At 39.0% G+C, this 22,331-nt stretch overlaps 1 protein-coding gene across 1 annotated transcript in view; it reads right to left on the minus strand.

Moving 5' to 3' along the window:
• Positions 1 to 21,373, minus strand: part of GTF2A1L (general transcription factor IIA subunit 1 like) — a 61,510-nt gene extending 40,137 nt beyond the window's left edge. Inside the window, exons 1-3 of the mRNA XM_015112323.3 lie at positions 21,288 to 21,373; positions 18,252 to 18,353; positions 17,905 to 18,028 (exon numbers count right to left, since the gene is read on the minus strand). Coding sequence (XP_014967809.1) covers positions 17,905 to 18,028; positions 18,252 to 18,353; positions 21,288 to 21,308 — 247 coding nt within the window. The 5' untranslated portion in view covers positions 21,309 to 21,373. The remainder of the gene's footprint in view (positions 1 to 17,904; positions 18,029 to 18,251; positions 18,354 to 21,287) is intronic.
• Between the last annotated feature and the right edge of the window lie 958 nt (positions 21,374 to 22,331).

The raw sequence follows: 22,331 nt of genomic DNA on the forward strand, positions 1-22,331 counted from the left end.
TGCATAGTATCCATGGTATACATGTACCACATTCCCTTTATCCAATCTGTCACTGATGAGCATTTAGGTTATTCCCTGTCTTTGCTATTGTGAAAAAATGCTGCAATGAACATTCGCATGCATCTTTATGGTAGAATGCTTTATATTCCTCTGAGTATATACCCAGTAATGGGATTGCTGGGTCAAATAGCAGTTCTGCTTTTAGCTCTTTGAGGAACTGCCATACTGTTTTCCACAATGGCTGAACTAATTTACACTCCCACCAACAGTATATAAGTATTTCCTTTTCTCTGCAACCTCACCAGTATCTACTAGTTTTTTACTTTTTAACAATAGCCATTCGGACTGGTGTGAGATGGTATCTCCTTGTATTTTTGATTTGCATTTCTCTAATGATCAGTAATATTGAGCTTTTTTCCATATGCTTGTTGGCTGCATGCATGTCTTCTTTTGAAAAGTATCTGTTCGTGTCCTTTACCCACTTTTTAATGGGACTGTTTGTTTTTCTCTTGTAAATTTAAGTTCCTTATAGATGCTGAATATTAAACCTTTATCAGATGCATAGTTTGCAAATATTTGCTCCCATTCTGTAGGCTGCTTCCTCTGTTGATAGTTTGTTTCACTGTGCAGAAACTCTTAAGTTTAATTAGATCTCACTTGTAAATGTTTGCTTTTCTTGTGATTGCTTTTGGTGTCTTTGTCATGAAATCTTTGCCTGTTCCTATGTCCAAGATGGTATTGCCTAGGTTGTTTTCTAGGGTTTTTACAATTTGGGGTTTTACATTTAAGTCTTTAATCCATCTTGAGTTTATTTTTGTATGTGGTATAAGAAAGGGGTCCAGCTTCAGTCTTCTGCATATGGCTAGCCAGTTATCCCAGCACCATTTATTGAATTGAGAGTCCTTTCCCCATTGCTTACTTTTGTTGACTTTGTCAAAGGTCAGATGGCTACAGATGCGCAGCCTTACTTCCTGACTCTCTATTCTGTTCCATTGGTCTATGGATCTGTTTTTGTGCCTGTACCATGCTGTTTTGGTTACCATGGCCCTGTAGTATAGTGTTAAGTCAGGTAATGTGATGCCTCCAGCTTTGTCCTTTTTGTTTAGGATTGCCTTGGCTACTCACGCTTTGTTAGTTCCATATGAATTTTAAAATAGTGTTTTCCAGTTCTGTGAAGAATTTCATTGGAATTTGATAGGAATAGCATTGAATCTGTACATTGTTTTGGGTAGTATGGCCATTTTAATAATATTGATTCTTCCTATCCATGAGCATGTGATGTTTTCCCATTTGTTTGTGTCTTCTCTGATTTCTTTGAGCAGTGTTTTGTAATTCTCATTGTAAAGAGCTTTCCACGGTGAAACCTCGTCTCTACTAAAAAATACAAAAAACTAGCCGGGCGAGGTGGCAGGCGCCTGTAGTCCCAGCTACTTGGGAGGCTGAGGCAGGAGAATGGCATAAACCCGGGAGGCAGAGCTTGCAGTGAGCTGAGATCCGGCCACTGCACTCCAGCCTGGGCAACAGAGCGAGACTCCATCTCAAAAAAAAAAAAAAAAAAAAAGATCTTTCACCTCCCTGGTTAGCTGTATTGCTAGGTGTTTTATTCTTTTTGTGGCAATGGAATTGCCCTCCTGGTTTGCCTCTCAGCTCAGCTATTGTTGATATATAGGAATGCTAGTGACTTTTGCACATTGATTTTTGTATCCTAAAACTTTGCTGAAGTTGTTTATTACCTGAAGGAGCTTTTGGCCAAGACTATAGAGTTTTCTACATATAGAGTCATGTCATCTGCAAATAGCAACAGTTTGACTTCGTCTCTTCCTATTTGGATGTCCTTTATTTCTTTGTCTTGCCTGACGGCTCTAGCTAGCACTTCCAATACTATGTTGAATAGGAGTGGTGAGAGAGGGCATACTTGTCTTGTGCTGTTTTCAAGGGGAATGCATTCAGCTTTTCCCCATTCAGTATAATGTTGGCTGTAGGTTTGTCATAGATGGCTTGTATTATTTTGAGGTATGTTCCTTCAATACCTAATTTCTTGAGTTTTTAACATGAAAGGCTGTTGAATTTTATCTAAAGCCTTTTCTGCATCTATTGAGATAAGCACTTGGTTTCTGTCTTTAGTTTTGTTTATGTAATGAATCACATTTATTGATTTCAGTGTGTTGAACCAACTTTGCATTCCAGGGATAAAGCCTACTTGATAATGGTGGATTCGCTTTTTGATGTGCTGCTAAATTTGGTTTACAAGTATCAAGTATTTTGTTAAGGATTTTTGCAGCGATGTTCATCAGGAATATTGGCCTGAAGGTTTCTTTTTGTTGTGTCTCTCCCAGGCTTTGGTATCAGGATGATGCTGGCCTCACAGAATTGGTTGGGGAGGAGTCCTTTCTCCTCAATTTTTTGGAATAGTTTCAGTAAGAATAGTAGCAGCTCTTTTTGTACATCAGGTAGAACTCAGCTGTTTATCCATCACATCTTGGGCTTTTTTTGGTTGGTAGGCTATTTATTACTGATTCAATTTTGGAGTTCCAATAAGGAACTATTCAGGGAATCAATTTCTTCCTGGTTAAGTCTTGGGAGGATGTATGTGTTCGGGAATTTATTCATGTCTTCTAGGCTTTCTAGTTTGTGTGCATAGAGGTGTTTTTCACAATAGTTTCTGATGGTTATTTTCATTTCTGTGGGGTCAGTGGTAACATCCCTTCATTTCTAATTGTGTTTATTTGGATCTTCTCTCTTTATTAGTCTAGCCAGCAATCTATCTATCTTATTAATTTTTTCAAAAACCAACTCCTGGATTCATTAATCTTCTGAATGGTTTTTTGTGCCTTGATTTCCTTCAGTTCCGCTCTAATTTTGGTCTTCTGCTAGCTTTAGGGCTGATTTGTTCTTGCTTCTCTGATTCTTTCAATTGTGATGTTACATTCTTAATTTGAGATCTCTCTAACTTTTTGACGTGGGCATTTATTGCTATGAATTTCCCTCTTAACACTGCCTTAGCTGTGTCCCAGAGATTCTGGTGCATTGTACCTTTGTTCTCATTAGAAATAATAAATTTAACAATAAATTTTAACATAGCAAGAATTCAATTCCACAAACATAATTTAAAGAATGTTGTAATACACTAACATGGCATAACAATATCCACATTCATAAGTGTATTGTTTCTTATTCACCATCAAAAATCCTTTGATACATTGTGGCAGTTATAGTTTTGTGATTCTTGGATCATCTTTGAACCAATCCAAATAAAATTACATGATTCACGAAATACAGAAACAGGTGAATTTCTTCTTTGTGAATACTCATTAGCATAAAAGATGTCTCCTGATGACCAAACAATATTCTAACTCTCAAATCACCTAAAGAACCAACCACATTGCTGAAATTTTCAACACATCTAAGTTGAAGAACAATTGGACATATAGTTTAACACCTATATTTTAAGAGTTTTAATGCTCAAATATGAAAGCCACCACAAAAGTCTCAGTGTCCCTGTTCTTCCCTTCCCTTCCTTCCATCATGACTGATAGTATCATGTCAAAAAGATCATGTGACATGAAGACCAAACACAGAAGCTGACTTGAAGTCCCCTAGAAATAAGGTAATCATAGGGTGACTACACGTCCCAGTTTGCCCAGGACAGTCCCAGTTTACACCTGTTAGTTATTCTGAGGTAATTATTAATAGAATCCCATTTCTCTCTCTCTCAAAACTAGATTATAAATTACATATAGTCACCCTAAGTGCAGAACAACAGTTCTCGGAGTGTAATATACAAACCACTGAGGGTACCTAAGACCCTTTTCAGTGTGTTCATAAGGTCAAAACTATTTTCATAATACCAAGACAAAGTATGCCTTTTTCTCATTTAGTATTTGTATTTGGTTTTGTTGACATTTGAACTGATGATGCAAAAGGAATAACAAGTAAAACTGTAGACATCTTAGCATGAATTAAGGTAGTAGCACCAAACCTTGCAAGTGGTCTCTTTATTCTCCATTGCTACTCACCGTTAAAATAACACAACAGACAAAAACAGCATGAACAACCACAAAGATATTTCACTTAAGATAAGAAAGTCCTTTGCATAATCTAAGAATTATTAATTATACTAAATTTCAACTAGCAAGTATACTTCCTTTTAATATTTTATGAGGTGAAATAGAAAGATAAAGCATTTCTGTAGCATACAGAAGTACAAAAAGTACAAGGAAAAACATTTGTGCCTTTGTTTAAGCTGAGAGTTAATATAGCCTTTTTTTTCTAAGGTGGCAGATTAACGCCTGTTAGCAGGCCTCCGCCATTTGGATATAACAAAATAGTAAATAAAGATCAATGGTGTGAGCTTTAATTCAAGAAGGAAAATGGTAATCCACTGGAATCATGCAGGATACTCCAAATCCCAGAGACGAGAATCCCACCAAACAGTCACTGTGATGGCATTTGGCTGATGAAAGTAAGTGAAGCCCCAGTACATGAAAGAGAAAGACAGCCTCCCTCAGTGACTCACCTTTCCACTGGAGATCAGAGCAACTCAGGCTGAGGGAGAATTTTTTTTTTCTCCCAAGCCCTGAAGCTAACCTGGGGAGAGGGCTGGAGACACTGTGAGGGAAAAACACTAGAAGAAGCTGCAGACACTTTCCCAGACATAGGACCAAGCACAGGATGCCATTTTTAATCTGGGTACGTACAAAGTCAGCCATTCTAAGCAACCCAGCTGCATGGCCTTACAAGCATTTTACTCTTGGGCCAGAGACTAGAGCACCTGCTCGGGAGCAGGATAGTAGTCTCCACAGCCTCCACCACTTCTGAGGTGGAAAGCACCTCAGAAGTAGGTACTGGAATTATACTCTTCCCTATTGCAAGCTTGGAGTGGGAGGAGAGCTGCTACCACTGCAGTTTCTCCTGGGCAATGAGACTTGCAACCATGGCCAGCTTGGCAATCTGAAACTGAACTGCGTGTGCCATCACTTGGTACCCCTGCCTGTTCCCCTGGGATCGAGGTGAAGTGGGGTCCCCTCTGCTCCACCCTCAGGCAGAAATCCAGGCATTCAGGGCACTCACTTGCCTGAACCAGCAGCCTGAATCACTCATCTTTCATGGACAGAGATCATGGTGCAGCAGGGTCATCTCCACTCCATGCCCAGGCAGATGTCCAGACCTTTGGAGCAGCCACTCACCTTGATTAACAGCCTGACCCACTCCACCCTTCCTGTGCAGAGATCCTGGTGCAAGGGGGCCCTGTCTGCTACACACCTAGGCAGATCTCCAGGTATTCATAGCACCTGCTTGCCTGGTCCAGTAGCCTGAGTCATCCCACCTCTCCTATGCAGAGATCTTGATGCAGGGAGGCCCTCTCCACTCCATGCCCAGACAGATCTCCAGGTATCTGGAGCACTCACTTCCCTGGATTAGAATTTTAGGCTGCCCCCCATCATTGTGCAGAGAACCTGGGGCAAGGAGGTTTCCCAGTTCCATGCCTAGATACACCTCTGGGCACCTGGTGGCTGCCCAGTGGATTCTCCCTCAGCATCAGTTCTTGTACCTGCCACTGAGGGACCTGTAGATGGATGTGCCCAGTCTGGCCCCACTCTTCATGGCCCCTGCCCTCCCAGACTGTCCGAGGTCAATGCTAAAGAAAAATATCTTAAAGGCAGCTAGAGAAAAAGGTGAGATCATGTACAAAAGGAAACCCTTTAGGCTAAAAGCAGACGTCTCAGCAGAAATCTTACAAGCCAGGACAGACAAGGGGCCTATTTTCAGTATTCTTAATGAAAAGAAATTCCAATCAAGAATTTCATACCCTGCCAAGTTAAGTTTCATAAGCACAGCAGAAATAAAAGCTTTTCCAGACATGCAAGCATTAAAGGAATTAGTTACGACTAGACCACCATTACAAGAGCTCCTTAAGGGAGCTCTAAACATGGAAACAAAAGACCAATGCCAGCTACCATGAAAACACACTTAAGCACACAGACCCTATAAAGTAACCACACAAAAGAAACTACAAAGCAACCAGCTAACAATTTCACGATAGGATCAAAACCTTACGTATCAGTCAGAGACAGTGACTCATGCCTGTAATCCCAACACTTTGGGAGGCCGAGGCAGGCAGATCACTTGAGGTAAGGAGTTCATGATCAGCCTGGCAACATGATGAAACCCTGTCTCTACTAAAAATACAAAAATTAGCCAGGTGTGGTGATGCTCGCCTGCAGTCCCAGCTACTCAGGAAGCTGAGGCAGGAGAATGTCTTGAACCCGGAGACAAAAGTTATAGTGAGCTGAGATTGTGCCACCGCACTCCAGCCTGAGTGACAGAGCAAGACTCCATCTGAATAAAAAAACCCTCACATATCAATATTAACCTTGAATGTAAATGGTCTAAACACTCCACTAAAAAGACACAAAGTGGTAAGTTGTATAAAAAACAAGAGGCACGTAACAACACCCATAGGCTCAAAATAAAGGGCTGAAGAGTGATCCACCAAGAAAATAGAAAACAGGCCGGGCGCGGTGGCTCAAGCCTGTAATCCCAGCACTTTGGGAGGCCGAGACGGGCGGATCACTAGGTCAGGAGATCGAGACCATCCTGGCGAACACGGTGAAACCCCGTCTCTACTAAAAAATACAAAAAACTAGCCGGGCGAGGCGGCGGGCGCTTGTAGTCCCAGCTACTTGGGAGGCTGAGCCAGGAGAATGGCGTAAACCCGGGGGGCGGAGCTTGCAGTGAGCTGAGATCCGGCCACTGCACTCCAGCCTGGGCGACAGAGCCAGACTCCGTCTCAAAAAAAAAAAAAAAAAAAAAAAAAAAAAAAAAAAAGAAAATAGAAAACAAAAAAGAGCACAGGTCACTATTATTATATCAGACAAAAAGAACCCTTGTACACTGTTGGTGGGAATGTAAATTACTTCAGCCACTGTGGAGAGCAGTTTGGAGATTTCTCTAAGAACTTAAAATAGAACTACCGTTTGACCCAGCAATCCCATTGCTGGCTATATATCCAAAAGAAAGAAATCTTTCTACCAAAATGACACACGCACTCCCATGTTCATCACAGTACTATTCACAATAGCAATGACATGCAACCAACCCAGGTGCCCATCCACAGTGGACTGGATAAAGAAAATGTGGTATATATACACCATGGAACACTATGCACCCATAAAAACAAAGAAATCACATCCTTTGCAGCAACACAAATGCTGCTGTAGGCTGGTATCCTGAGTGAATTAATGCAGGAACAGAAAAACAAATACCACATATTCTTACTTTCAAATAGAAGCTAAACATTGAGTACCCATGGACATAAAGATGCCAACAAGAGAAAATGGGCACTACAAGAGGGATGAGGGTGAGAGGAAGGTAAAGGCTGAAAAACTAACTATTGGATACAATGCTCAGTACCTGGGGGTACTATGCATTTGTACCCCAAACCTCAGAATCACGCAATATACCCATGTAACAAACCTGTCTGTGTACCCCTGAATCTAGAATAAAAGTTGAAAAGAATAAAAAAAAAAAAACATGGCCTCTTTCTTCAAGAAACACCATTTTTACTTGAAAGAATAACTGACAGCAACTATAGTTATTCAAACTGGGTATCTGGCAGACTTTTTTTTAAACATAAACTAAGCATGCCCATCACTTCAAGAAAAACTAACAGCATGTATTTGCCAATGGTAAAACTTAAGTTTTCAAGCAAAAATTTAATTTTGGAAAATTCATATGAACCACAATGGATGAGATGCTTAGTTATATCAACGAATATGATTTTTTATCTTCTATAATGAACAATGTTTCATCTGTATGACAGCAAACCAATATTTTCCAAATAACCAATGTATGCTGTAACATCACACGTATGTTAAAGAGCCATTCAAAGTGCGAGGTATACCAATAAACCCTAATGAAATATCCCAAAAAGTTCCTTGTGGTTCCAGATTCCATCAGGCAGCTAACCTCTCAGAAAGTACCATGTGCTGAGTTTTAGTGTAGTATCAATTATCTGAAAATACTATTAAAATGCTTCCCTTTTTTCCAACTATGTATCTGTGGAAGGCTAGATTTTCTTCATATACTTTCACAAAAACAACATATCACAACAGATTGAATTTAGGAACAGATATAAGAAATAAAGACACCGAGGTAGTAATTAAAAACCTCCCAACATAGAAAAGCCCAGAACCAGATGGCTTCAAGGCTGAATTCTACCAAATATTCAAAGAGGATGAACTCAGTAAAGTTGCAGGACACAAAATCAACATAAAAAATCAGTGGCATTTCTGTACACAAATAACTACCTATCCAAAAAAAATCATTAAAAAATCTCATTTACAATAGCATCTTAAAAAATAAAATTCTTAAGAATATATTTAATCAAGAAGGTGAAAGATATGCACACTCTGGGAGGCCAAAGTGGGTGGATTGCTTGAACTCAGGAGTTTGAGACCAGCCTGGGCAGTATGGACAAACCCTACCTCTACAAAAAATACAAAAATTAGTCAGATGTGCTGGCACATGCCTGTAGTCCCAACTACTTAGGAGACTGAAGTGGGAGAATGGCTTGTGCCCAGGAGGCAGAGGCTGCAGTGAGCCAAGATTGTGCCACTGAACTCCAGCCTGGATGACAGAGTCAGACCCTGTCTAAAAAAAAAAAAAAAAAAACATACATACACTGAAAACTATAAAACATTGATATAAGAAACTGAAGGACAAAAATAAATGGGAAAATACCCATGTTAATGGACTGGAATAACTGATGTCATTAAAAATGACCATACTACCCAAAGCAAAATATGGATTCAACAACATCTCTATCAAAATTCCAATGACTTTCTTTATAGAAATTTAAAAAATTCTGAAATTCATGTGGAACAACAGAACACATCAAATAACCAAAGCAATTCAGAGGGGGAAAAAAACAGAGTTGGAAATATCACATTTTCTCATTTAAAACCATATTACAAACCTGTAGTAATCAAAACAGTATGGTACTGACATAAAAACAGACACACAGACCAGCAGAACAGAACAGAGAGCCCAGAAATAAACCCAAACACAAATGGTCAACTAATTTTCAACAAGGGTGCTAAGAGGACACAATGGGGAAAGGATAGTTTCTTCGATAAATGGTTGCTGCTGGGAGAAGTGAATTTCCACACACAAAAGATTGAAATGGACTTTTATTTTTACACCTTACATAAAAATCAATTCAAAATAGATAAAAGACCTAAACACAAGACCTTAAACCATAAAACTCCAAGACAAAAACACAGAGGAAAACCTCTTTGACAATGGCCTTGGCGATGATTTTTTGGATATCACACCAAAAGCTTGGGCTACAAAAGTAAAAATAAATAAGCCAGGCATACTGGCTCACACCTGTAATCCCAGAACTTTGGGAGGCTGAGGCAGGAGGACTGCTTCATTCCAAGAGTTCAAGACCACCCTGGATGACACAGGAAAACCCGATCTCTACAAAAAAATTGAAAATTAGCCAGGCATGATAGGCTGTGCCTGTAGTCCCAGTTACTCATGAAGTTAAGGTGAGAGGATCAATTGACCCTCGAAGGTCAAGGCTACAGTGACCTGTGATTGCTCCAGTGCACCCCAGCCTGGATGACAGAGCAAGACCCTGTCTCAAATAAAATAAAATAAAAGACCATCAGTGTGCTGTATTCAGGATACCCATCTCACATGCCGAGACACACATAGGCTCAAAATAAAGGGATGGAGGAAGATCTACCAAGCAAATGGAAAACAAAAAAAGGCAGGGGTTGCAATGCTAGTCTCTGATAAAACAGACTTTAAACCAACAAAGATCAAAAGAGACAAAGAAAGCCATTATATAATGGTAAAGGGATCAATTCAACAAGAAGAGCTAACGATCCTAAATATATATGCACCCAGTACAGGAGCACCCAGATTCATAAATCAAGTCCTCAGAGACTTACAAAGGGACTTAGACTCCCATACAATAATAATGGGAGACTTTAACACCCCACTATCAACATTAGACAGATCAACGAGACAGAAAGTTAACAAGGATATCCAGGAATTGAACTCAGCTCTGCACCAAGCGGACCTAATAGACATCTACAGAACTCTCCACCCCAAATCAACACAATATACATTCTTCTCAGCACCACATCTCACTTATTACAAAATTGACCACATAGTTGGAAGTAAAGCACTCCTCAGCAAATGTAAAAGAACAGAAATTATAACAAACTGTCTCTCAGACTACAGTGCAATCAAACTAGAACTCAGGATTAAGAAACTCACTCAAAACCGCTCAACTACATGGAAACTGAACAACCTGCTCCTGAATGACTACTGGGTACATAACGAAATGAAGGCAGAAGTAAAGATATTCTTTGAAACCAATGAGAAGAAAGACACAACATATCAGAATCTCTGGGACACATTTAAAGCAGTATGTAGAGGGAAATTTATAGCACTAAATGCCCACAAGAGAAAGCAGGAAATATCTAAAATTGATACCCTAACATCACAATTAAAAGAACTAGAGAAGCAAGAGCAAACACATTCAAAAGCTAGCAGAAGGCAAGAAATAACTAAGATCAGAGCAGAACTGAAGGAGATAGAGACACAAAAAACCTTCATAAAGTCAATGAATCCAGAAGCTGGTTTTTTGAAAAGATCAACAAAATTGATAGACCGCTAGCAAGACTAATGAAGAACAAAAGGGAGAAGAATCAAATAGACGCAATAAAAAATGATAAAGGGGATATTACCACTGACCCCACAGAAATACAAAGTACCATGAGAGTATACGATAAAAACCTCTAGGCAAATAAACTAGAAAACCTAGAAGAAATTGATAAATTCCTGGACACATACACTCTCCCAAGACTAAACCAGGAAGAAGTTGAATCCCTGAATGGACCAATAGCAAGCTCTGAAACTGAGGCAATAATTAACAGCCTACCAACCAAAAAAAGTCCAGGACCAGACAGATTCACAGTTGAATTCTACCAGAAGTACAAGGAGGAGCTGGTACCATTCCTTCTGAAACTATTCCAATCAACAGAAAAGGAGGAAATTCTCCCTAACTCGTTTTATGACCAACATCATCCTGATACCAAAGCCTAGTAGAGACACAACAAAAAAAGAGAATTTTAGACCAATATCCCTGATGCACATCGATGCAAAAATCCTCAATAAAATACTGGCAAACCGAATCCAGCAGCACATCAAAAAGCTTATCCACCATGATCAAATGGGCTTCATCCCTGGGATGCAAGACTGGTTCAATACATGCAAATCAATAAACATAATCCAGCATATAAATAGAACCAAAGACAAAAACCACATGATTATCTCAACAGATGCAGAAAGGCCTCTGACAAACTTCAACAGCCCTTCATGCTAAAAACACTCAATATATTCGGTATTGATGGAACGTATCTCAAAATAATAAGAGCTATTTATGACAAACCTACAGACAATATCATACTGAATGGGCAAAAACTGGAAGCATTCCCTTTGAAAACTGGCACAAGACAGGGATGCCCTCTCTCACCACTCCTATTCAACATAGTGTTGGAAGTTCTGGCCAGGGCAATCAGGCAGGAGAAAGAAATAAAGAGTATTCAATTAGGAAAAGAGGAAGTCAAATTGTCCCTGTCTGCAGATGGCATAATTGTATATTTAGAAAACCCCATTGTCTCAGCCCAAAATCTCCTTAAGCTGATAAGCAACTTCAGCAAAATCTCAGGATACAAAATCAATGTGCAAAAATCACAAGCATTCTTATACACTACTTACACACTAATAACAGACAGAGAGCCAAATCATGAGTGAACTCCCATTCACAATTGCTTCAAATAGAATAAAATACCTAGGAATCCAACTTACAAGGGATGTGAAGGACCTCTTCAAGGAGAACTACGAACCACTGCTCAATGAAATAAAAGAGGACACAAACAAATGGAAGAACATTCCATGCTCATGGACAGGAAGAATCAATATCATGAAAATGACCATACTGCCCAAGATAATTTATAGATTCATTGCCATCCCCATCAAGCTACCAATGACTTTCTTCACAGAATTGGACAAAACAACTTTAAAGTTCATATGGAACCAAAAAAGAGCCCGCATTGCCAAAACAATCCTAAGCCAAAAGAACAAAGCTGGAAGCATCACGCTACCTGACTTCAAACTATACCACAAGGTTACAGTATGGTACTGGTACCAAAACAGAGATATAGACCAATGGAACAGGACAGAGCCCTCAGAAATAATACCACACATCTACAACCATCTGATCTTTGACAAACCTAACAAAAACAAGAAATGGGGAAAGGATTCCCTATTTAATAAACGGTGCTGGGAAAACTGGCCAGCCATATGTAGAAAGCTGAAACTGGATCCCTTCCTTACACCTTATACAAAAATTAACTCAAGATGGATTAAAGACTTAAATGTTAGACCTAAAACCATAAAAACCCTAGAAGAAAACCTAGGCAATACCATTCAGGAAACAGGCATGGGCAAGGATTTCATGTCTAAAACACCAAAAGCAACGGCAACAAAAGCCAAAATGGACAAATGAGATCTAATTAAACTAAAGAGCAGCAAAAGAAACTACCATCAGAGTGAACAGGCAACCTACAGAATGGGAGAAAATTTTTGCAATCTACTCATCTGACAAAGGGCTAATATCCAGAACCTACAAAGAACTCAAACAAATTTACAAGAGAAAAACAAACAACCCCATCAAAAAGTGGGCAAAGAATATGAACAGACACTTCTCAAAAGAAGACATTTATGCAGCCAACAGACACATGAAAAAATGCTCATCATCACTGCCATCAGAGAAATGCAAATCAAAACCACAATGAGATACCATCTCACACCAGTTAGAATGGCGATGATTAAAAAGTCAGGAAACAACAGGTGCTGGAGAGGATGTGGAGAAATAGGAACACTTTTACACTGTTGGTGGGACTGTAAACTAGTTCAACCCATTGTGGAAGACAGTGTGGCGATTTCTCAAGGATCTAGAACTAGAAATACCATTTGACCCAGCCATCCCATTACTGGATAAATACCCAAAGGACTATAAATCATGCTGCTATAAAGACACATGCACATGTATGTTTATTGTGGCACTATTCACAATAGCAAAGACTTGGAACCAATCCAAATGTCCATCAATGACAGACTGGATTAAGAAAATGTGGCACATGGAATACTATGCAGCCATAAAAAAGGATGAGTTCGTGTCCTTTGCAGGGACATGGATGCAGCTGGAAACCATCATTCTCAGCAAACCATCACAAGAACAGAAAACCAAACACCACATGTTCTCACTTATAGGTGGGAACTGAACAATGAGAACGCTTGGACACAGGAAGGGGAACATCACACACCAGGGCCTGTTCTGGGGTGGGGGAAGCGGGGAGGGATAGCATTAGGAGATACACCTAATGTAAATGACGAGTTAATGGGTGCAGCAAACCAACATGGCACATATGTAACAAAACTGCACGTTGTGCACATGTACCCTAGAACATAAAGTATAATAAAAAATAAAATAGAGACATCAAACTAAAAAGCTCTTGCACAGCAAAGAAAACAAATAACAAAATAAAACAGCAGCCAACAGACTGAGAGAAAATATTTGCAAACCATATATCTGATAAAGGGCTTAATATCCAAAATATATTAAAAGATTTACACAACTCAATAACAGAAAAACAAATAACCCTATTCAAAAATTGGCAAAGGACTTGAATAGATCTTTTTCCAAAGACAACATAAAAACAGCTAACAGGTATATGAAAAGGTGTTCAACATCACTATTCATCAGAGGAATATAAGTCAAAACTATATTAAGTTATCAACTCACACCTGTTAGGATGGGTATTACCAAAAAGAAAAGAGATGACAAGCGTTGGTGAGAGTACAGAGGAAAGGAAACCCCTATACTCTGTTGGTGGGAATGCAGAATGGTCAGCCATTGTATGAAACTGTGCAGAGATTCCTAAATAAATTAAAAATAGAACTACCATATGACTCAGCAATCCTTCTTATGGATATATATCCAAAGGAAATTAAACTACTACCTCATAAAAATATCTACACTCCCATGTTCATTGCAACATTACTCACGATAGCCAAGATTTGTAAACAACCAAAGTGTCTACAAATGGACAAATGGATAAAGAAAATGTGGTGTGTCTGTGTACACACACACACACTCACGCAGAGAATTATTATTCAGCTTTTTAAAAGAGGGAGAGTCTGCCATTTGTCACAACATAGATGAATCTGAAGGACATTATACTAAGTGAAATATGCCAGACACAAAAAGAAAAGTATTGCATGATCTCATTTATATGTTAAAAAAAAAAAAAAAAAAACCAGTCAAATACACAGAGATAGAGAATAAAATAGCAGCCACGAGGGGCAGGAAGGGAGAAAATAAGAAGATGTAGGTTAAAGGATACAAAGTCACAGATACATAGGATCAATAAGTTTAATAGCTAATAGATTACATGAGGGTTATACTTAATATTGTTGTGCCGCATTTGGGATTTTGCTAAAAGAGAAGACTTCAGGCATACTAAAAGTACCTAAAATGAGCACCTGTGTGAGATGACAGACAGGTTAATTTGCTAGACTATACCAACCTCTTCACTATCTACCTATCTATCTATCTATCTCAAGGCACCATGCTGAACACCTTAAATACATACAATAAAATTTAAATAAAAAGAAATAGATAAGAACCCAGCTCATTTCTGCAGACCTCATTAAGCTGACATTAACAAGACCTGCAGAAAAGTAAAACAATGCTACTCTTCTTTCTAAATTTTTTTTGTTCTAGAAGAATTATTACTCATAAATATATGCTATTATGTTAAAATGTAATTAAATTTTTTAATAACCCAATATTTTTTAAATTTGTGTTTTAATTTCTAATATAGTAAATAGATACTTACAACCCACATTGTAAAAGCTATTTAGGGTCCTTAATTTTTATGAGCTTAAAGGGGTCCTGAGACCAAACAAAGTTGAGAACTGAAGATACAGGAAATTACTAAACAAATAAAAAACGAAGAACATATGATAGCGCAAACCAGTTTCTGGGGTGTTTTTTTTTTTAGGTTCAGCAGGTATGTGTACAGGTTTGTTACAGGGGTATATCATGATGCTGAGGTTTAAGCTTCTATTAATCCCATCACCCAAATAGTGAACATAGTACCCGACGGGTAGTTTTTCAACACTTGTCCCCTTCTCTCCCTCTCTCCTTTTGGAGTCCCCAGTGTTCTCACCTTTCTGTCTATATGTACCCAAGGTTTAGCTCCCATTTATAAGTGAGAACATGCAGTATGTGGTTTTCTGTTCCTATGTTAATTCACTTATGATAATGGCCCCAGCAACACCCATATTGCTGCAAAGGACATCTCTCTCTTTTTTATGGTTGCATAGTATTCCATGGTATACATGTACCACATTTTCTTTATCCAATCCACCATGTATGGGTTGAGTTGATTCCACATCTTTGCTAAGGTGAATAGTACTGCAATAAGCATACAAGTGTGGATGTCTTTTTGTTAGAACAATTTATTTTCTTTTGGGTAAATGCCTAGTAATAGGACTGCTGAGTTGAATGGTAGCTCTAAGTTCTCTGAGAAATCTGCAAACTGCTTTCCGCAGAAGCTGAACAAAGTTACATTCCCACCAATAGTGCATAAGTGGTTCCTTTTTTCTGCAGCTTCACCAACATCTGTTTTTCAGTTTTTTAATAATAGCCATTCTGACTAGTGTGAGATGGTATCTTATTGTGATTTTGATAGAGGAAACAAGTTTTAAGATGGAACAGACAAAGGCAAATGACTTCTTGAATTATAGATTTAATTTGAACTTGTTATCAAAAGAGATAAAAAGGTTCTAGAAGTTTAAGTTATTTTAATCAGGCTTTTAAAAGCAAACCATGAGAAGATATAATTAAGAAGTACTTCAATTTTATGAGACTATTTATTTCAAGAATCTTATTGTTGGGTACCTAAAGATGAAGAGAGACAGAACAAGACTATAAAGCACTTTTAAGGGATACATGTACTTCCTCTTAAACCTCTTCATTACAAATGATGTGGAAGAGAATAAGGAGAAAAACTGTTTAAAATGTAATTATTTCTATTATTCTAACTGCTAAGATACAGAATAAGGTGCTGAGTAAAAACAAACTAGATACATTAGTTGCAAGACTATTTTGTTATTTAAATCACTGGTAATATTACCATCTTGCGGCAAAATCTAGTATTGCAATTTTGAATGACAGAATCTTAGAAGTGTTCACTATGCCTTTTTTTTTAAGATGGAGTCTCACTCTGTCGCCCAGGCTGGAGTGCAGTGGCGCGATCTCAGCTCACTGCAACCTCTGCCTCCCGGGTTCAAGTGATTCTCCTGCCTCAGCCTCCCAAGTACGTGGGATCACAGGCATGAGCCACCACGCCTGGCTAATTTTTGTGTTTTTCTTTTTTAGTAGAGACAGGATTTCGCCATGTTGGCCAGGCTGGTCTAGAACTCCTGACCTCAGGTGATCCATCCACCTCGGCCTCTTTTGATAAAAGACAGTCAAGTATTTTCCTCTTCCATATCTACCACACCCTCATGCCAACCATAAGTTAAAAAAAACATTTAGCATTCCGTAATAAGTAAAACAGTGATTAAGAAAACAAAAGTCCAAAGGAATGTTATTTAAACAGAGAAGGGGATGCCCCAATGAAATAGCAGTTAAAAATTAAAGCATAGCCAAAAACCCAACTGATAAAAAATGTTTCAATGTGTCAACAATTAAAACTGCCAAGACTAATTCTTACAGAGCATAATTATACTTTATAAATGCAGTATTCAATAAAACTTGTATTTGGTAATTCAACATTCATTGTTAATTTATTCAGTTTTATATGTTAGAACTGCTGCCACATGTAAATTCTCCCACTTTGTAATAGAAGAAGTACAAGCATCCTTACAATGTTCTCTTCACCTTGGCCCATGTAATGTTCATGTGAATTTTTCCAAGCATGCAAAGAACTATCTACTTATTATTGATAATCTAACCCAAAATCTACCCTCACTTCTTGCAGACTACTCTGTTGAATTTCAGCTAAACCCAGTAAAACTTGTTTGTATGTGAGTATACATTTATGTATACACACGAGTAGCATAAAGATTATAAGAATCAGAGGAGAAAGAAAGGAATCAAGCATACAAAGATAGAAAACTCTAAGTTTTATTTTTTATTAGCTAGCCCCTTCCAGTTTAAATTGATAAGCATAACGTGGACAAATATTTCCCTTAAAAGCAGAAGTCTAGATTGCTAAGTCCAAGAATAAAGATAAATGCACATGATCAATTTCTAGCCACCATTTTATATATCCAAAACAGTGAGGTAGCCTGAATAATCTCCATATTCTGAACTCTACATTCTGCTCCCAATACATCAGATCTATAACACAAAAAAAAAAAAAAAAAAATAAGAGAACGAGAACACACAAACTTTTGAGCTCTCATCTTTCCCTCTGCCACTTGTAATCTTTGACTAGACCCAATCAAATTATCTGAAATTACCAATGGGTGTTTCCAACAGGCAACAAACTGTGTGACTTTCCTTTAAAGAAAGGCTTTATCATCTTTGTAAAATTTAATATTTAAAATAAAAACTAGTTTGAATAACCCGAGTTTTTAACCAATAATTACATGCGGCAATGATTTATACTGTGTTCATTTAATAGAAATGATTTAGGTGTCCAAGCCTTCTCACCCTAAGAACATTACTGTCTAACTGAAAAACAACCCTAAATGAGAATTTGTTCTGAAGATACTAACAGTACTCATTTACTAACGGTATCCAACCTGTTGCCGATTGCAATGTTTGGTGCAAGCTGTGTGGCAACTGAAGAGTAAACAGAGGTGATTGGATGCTATTTCTGAAGAAGTCTTCTGTTGCTTTAGACTGCAAAACCTTGGTTTCCCAGAGCTGCAGAGGAGAAAAAAAAAAAAAAAAAGTTTGCTGTAAAATAATATATACATATATAATGATACTTCTTTTTTTTTCAGTTTCTTAAAAACTAACTTGTCATCCTGATGGCACAATGAACGGGTAAGTACTAAACTATAATTTGAGAGATCAGAACTGCATCAGTTTTGTATGCCAAAAAAACAACAAAAGACAGGAAGAAAAAGTTGTATCGGCTACAAACCTGCTTCAAGTCTTTTAAAACTTGTTCCTCTATACCTTCTTCAGCAAACAGATTCCGAACTCCTTCAATTACATCTTCAATTACAGATCTGTAGAGTTTAGGCTATATAAAAGCAATTGTCAAAGTTTTATTTTATTTTATTATTTATTTATTTATTTATTTATTGAGACAGAGTCATGCTCTGTAGCCCAGGCTGGGGTGCAGTGGCACGATCTCAGTTCACTGCAACTTCCACCTCCTGGGTTCAAGCAATTCTCCTGCCTCAGCCTCCTGAGTAGGTGCAATTACAGGTGCACGCCACCACTCCCGGCTAATTTTTGTATTTTTAGAGAGACGGGGTTTCACCATGTTGGTCAGGCTGGTCTCGAACTACTGACCTCATGATCCACCCGCCTCAGCCTCCCAAAGTGCTGGGATTACAGGCATGAGCCACCGCACCCAGCCTGTTACAAGTTTTGACTTCTCAAGTTTGAACATATTTAGCCTTAAAAGATATGCAGTGTATACCTTCTAGTCTTGTAAAGTTACCATAAAAACTTTTACTAAGTACATTCATATTCCCAATATAGTCTTAGCTTTCCATAAACTGTGTTAGCTTCAGACCCGTAGTTTCAGCCTATCTACAAGACTGAATTACAGGACTACAATAACATATGAGCTAATAATCTCAAAGATGTATGGTTATTGTCATGTTACTTGCCTTTTGTGTCAGTATTTAACCTCCCCAACTCCTTTTAAAAGGGAAATTAATGTAAGTCAGCTGGAAATAGATCTTCTGTTTTCAATTTACCTTTTTATCAAAGTGGCCAACGGAGAATTTTTTAGGGTTCACTATATTATTTCCACAAATATAAATAAACTCCAAGCCAGAAGACTGGGGTAAGCACTTAAAATAGAGCAATCAAAGCCCATCTCACTTCCAAAATACACAAAGTCCAAAAAATATATTTTCTGGACCATTGTCAAATACAACTGCTCCAAAATGGATTTCCTACTAGAACCAAAGAAGGGCACGAACGACCATACCCGTCCAGTGTGCATATTGAAGAGACCAAATAACATTCTAAAATACCTCCTAGTCAAATGTGCCATGACAACAAAGTTAAGCAGATTTCTTCCCAGATTAAACACTAGTTATAGCAAAACAAAAGAGGGTATGTGAAAAAACTCAGCCCTTCAAATCTACATAAACTATGCCCCCAGGCCAAAACGGCAATGCTATGTGCTGACAATACTGACCTAGCGGAAGGTCCACGGGCAAGAAACAGCAAGCAGGAATTTAGTTGAGTTGCTCTTATTTCAAATTGCTTAATGAGGCCAAAATGAAAATGAAAATTGTGGCACTCTAGGATTGCCTTTTCATACTACCCACTAAATAAATACTCTTAAATACTCCTGTACATGCCAAGAGTAGCTATGCGGTTTTTTTGTTGTTTTTTTGTTTGTTTGTTTTGAGACGGAGTCTTGCTTTGTCACCCAGGCTGGAGTGCAGTGGCACAATCTGGGCTCCCTGCAACATCTGCCTTCTGGGTTCAAGTGATTCTCCTGTCTCAGCATCCAGAGTAGCTGGGACTACAGGCGTGCACTACCTCACCTGGCTAATTTTTTGTATTTTTAGTAGAGATGGGGTGTCACCATGTTGGCCAGGCTGGTCTCAAACTCCTAGGCTCAAGTGATCTGCCCACCTCGACCTTCCAAAGTGCTGGGATTACAGGTCTAAGCCACCATGCCCAGCCCCCAAGAGTATTTAGTATTTAAAGCTATGCTTTAAACTAATCCTTCTAAAGACCCAGGGTAAGCCTATATGAATAGGCCAATCAGTAACATTTAAATAATGTTATTCACAAGCACATGCATTAAGACTAAATGCCCCTAAATTCGTTGCGTCTTCTAAAACAGTTTATCCTGATAAAGGCATACTAAATTGATACTTCAGTGGTAGTCCCAGCTAGTGTTATCAAGCTTAACACTGACGGAAAAAACTCTTAGGGCTAAAAACATCTTAACACAGCAGTAGTCAAAAAGTACCATTAGAACACAATTTTTCAAAAATCAAAACACGTATTGAACTTATTTTGTCTTCTAGGACCACAGACTTTGTATTGCTTTCCCTGTTATCTTTATTAAAACTATGTCTAGTCCATCTTAACTCCTCTGTTTAAAACAGACACTACTTCATAGAATTCACAATCAGGTAAATTGGCAAACCTAGTAAGCTTATATTCAGGCAGAGTATAGGTATTTTAGGTATCTTAAAACACACTATCATAAAACAGATATAATTAAAGTAGCATGTCTCTAAATTAAACAGAGCTTTTATACTGCATATGATAACCGGAACCCATAAAATTACACAGATCTGGACAAGCATATTGCCTTTCACGAAATGTGAAGTCTGTTGAGATGAATTGGTAATAAAGATTAATCCTTCATTTTTGTTCTTTGATTCAGGTTTTTAAGATTGATGGTCTCCTAAGTGCCACTGAGACTAGAAATTCTCACTGTGCAAATTAAGTGTCCGTTAGGGGTAGGAGGGTAATGTAGGTTGTACACTTAAGCATTAAGTTGTTAAAGGACAAAGAAATGGGCGGGTAGGGAAAGATACTAAAAACATGTGGGGAGGTAACATGAGAATCACATTGTTATTTCAAGCTGTAAATAATACAGCTTGGAATTAACAATGTCCACGGTAAAATTAACACAACCGAACTTGGGGGTTTTGTAACATCTAGGAAACCAGGAGGGTTGAGGGGGAGTTCCACCTCTAAACACCCCAACTAGATAGCCTCAGTTTTGGTGAAAAGAGAAAAAGGACACTTGTTGTTTCGGCGGAGCTGGCCCAACTTCCTGCTGAACTACTGGCCCTCATCAGCTTCCTCCAACACAGAGGTGAGGAAGAGCCCCAGCCGCTAAAGAAGAGGGTTTATGACAATCTGTAAAGTGTCAGGGGGAAACAAAAGGGTGTGCAGGGTTCGGCTGCTGTGAACCAGGAGTCCCAGGGCGCTCCCTCTACACAGAGCTTGAGGTCCTCCTTACCACCGGGTTGAAGCAGGCCATGACAGCACCTCCAGCACCTGGCCCTTTGCGCCTGCGCGGCACTCAGTGCACGCGGAGGGAAACACTGGGCACGTTTTGAACGATGTACGCCAGGTGCGCAACCGCGGAGAACGCCGGGGGTGTGGCTGGGCAGAAGAGAACGTTAATAGATGGAGCAGGCTTAACTGGAGGCGGGGCCAGGGCGGAGAGGCGGTCGGCCTGTGTGGGAAAAGAGACCCGCTAAAACGGATGGTTAGGTTGGGTCTAGCCGGTTTTGGGCCGTTCACAGGTTGTTTCCTCAATCTGCGAAAGATGAAGAAAATCGAGGAGGGGCAACGCAGGGGTAGATCTCAGTCTAACTTCAACTTTGAAGAAGATGGGGAAAGCAAAGAGGGGAGACTAGTGGTATCTGTCCTCTGCATTTACCAATTTTCATTCTTGCCCCTACACCCCACTCACAGCTGAACTCCATTTTTTGTTGTATAAAAATATAACAAGAGCCAAATTTTTCTAAGACTTGTCGGCATGGTACAGCGGCATCAGCAGCATCTGGGAACTTGTTAAATATGCAAATGATGGGTCCCACCCCAGCCCTCCTGAATCAGACTGGAGAATGGAGCCTAGCATTCTGTAAATTTAACATGCTCTCCAGGTGATTCCGATGGGCGCTGAAATGAGACCCACTGACGTAAGACAAAGGGTCTCAATTTGGGGTGCACATTAAAATCACCCGGAGAGCTGGGGGGGGGGGGAAGCTTAGTGCCTGAATCCCACTCGGCAGAATCTGATTCTAATATGCAGCCAAGGTGGAAAACCACTGCTAAAATAAAGTCATCAGCTAATACCTTCCTGTCTCCTTTTCCTCCTTAGGCAGAAATCACCAGCTGTCTACCTACAATGATTCTCTCTCCTGAAGGGCAGAGCATCTTGGGGAGTACCTTACCTAGCTAAGCTGAGGGAAGATGTAAGCACAGATAACCTGGAGGATTCAAAAAGGGAAGAAGTCACCATCTGTTGCCACAACTCTGCCTTTTTTTTTTCTTT

The sequence above is a fragment of the Macaca mulatta genome, chromosome 13 (genome assembly GCF_049350105.2).
Source record: "Macaca mulatta isolate MMU2019108-1 chromosome 13, T2T-MMU8v2.0, whole genome shotgun sequence".
In the NCBI taxonomy this organism is placed as follows: domain Eukaryota; kingdom Metazoa; phylum Chordata; class Mammalia; order Primates; family Cercopithecidae; genus Macaca; species Macaca mulatta.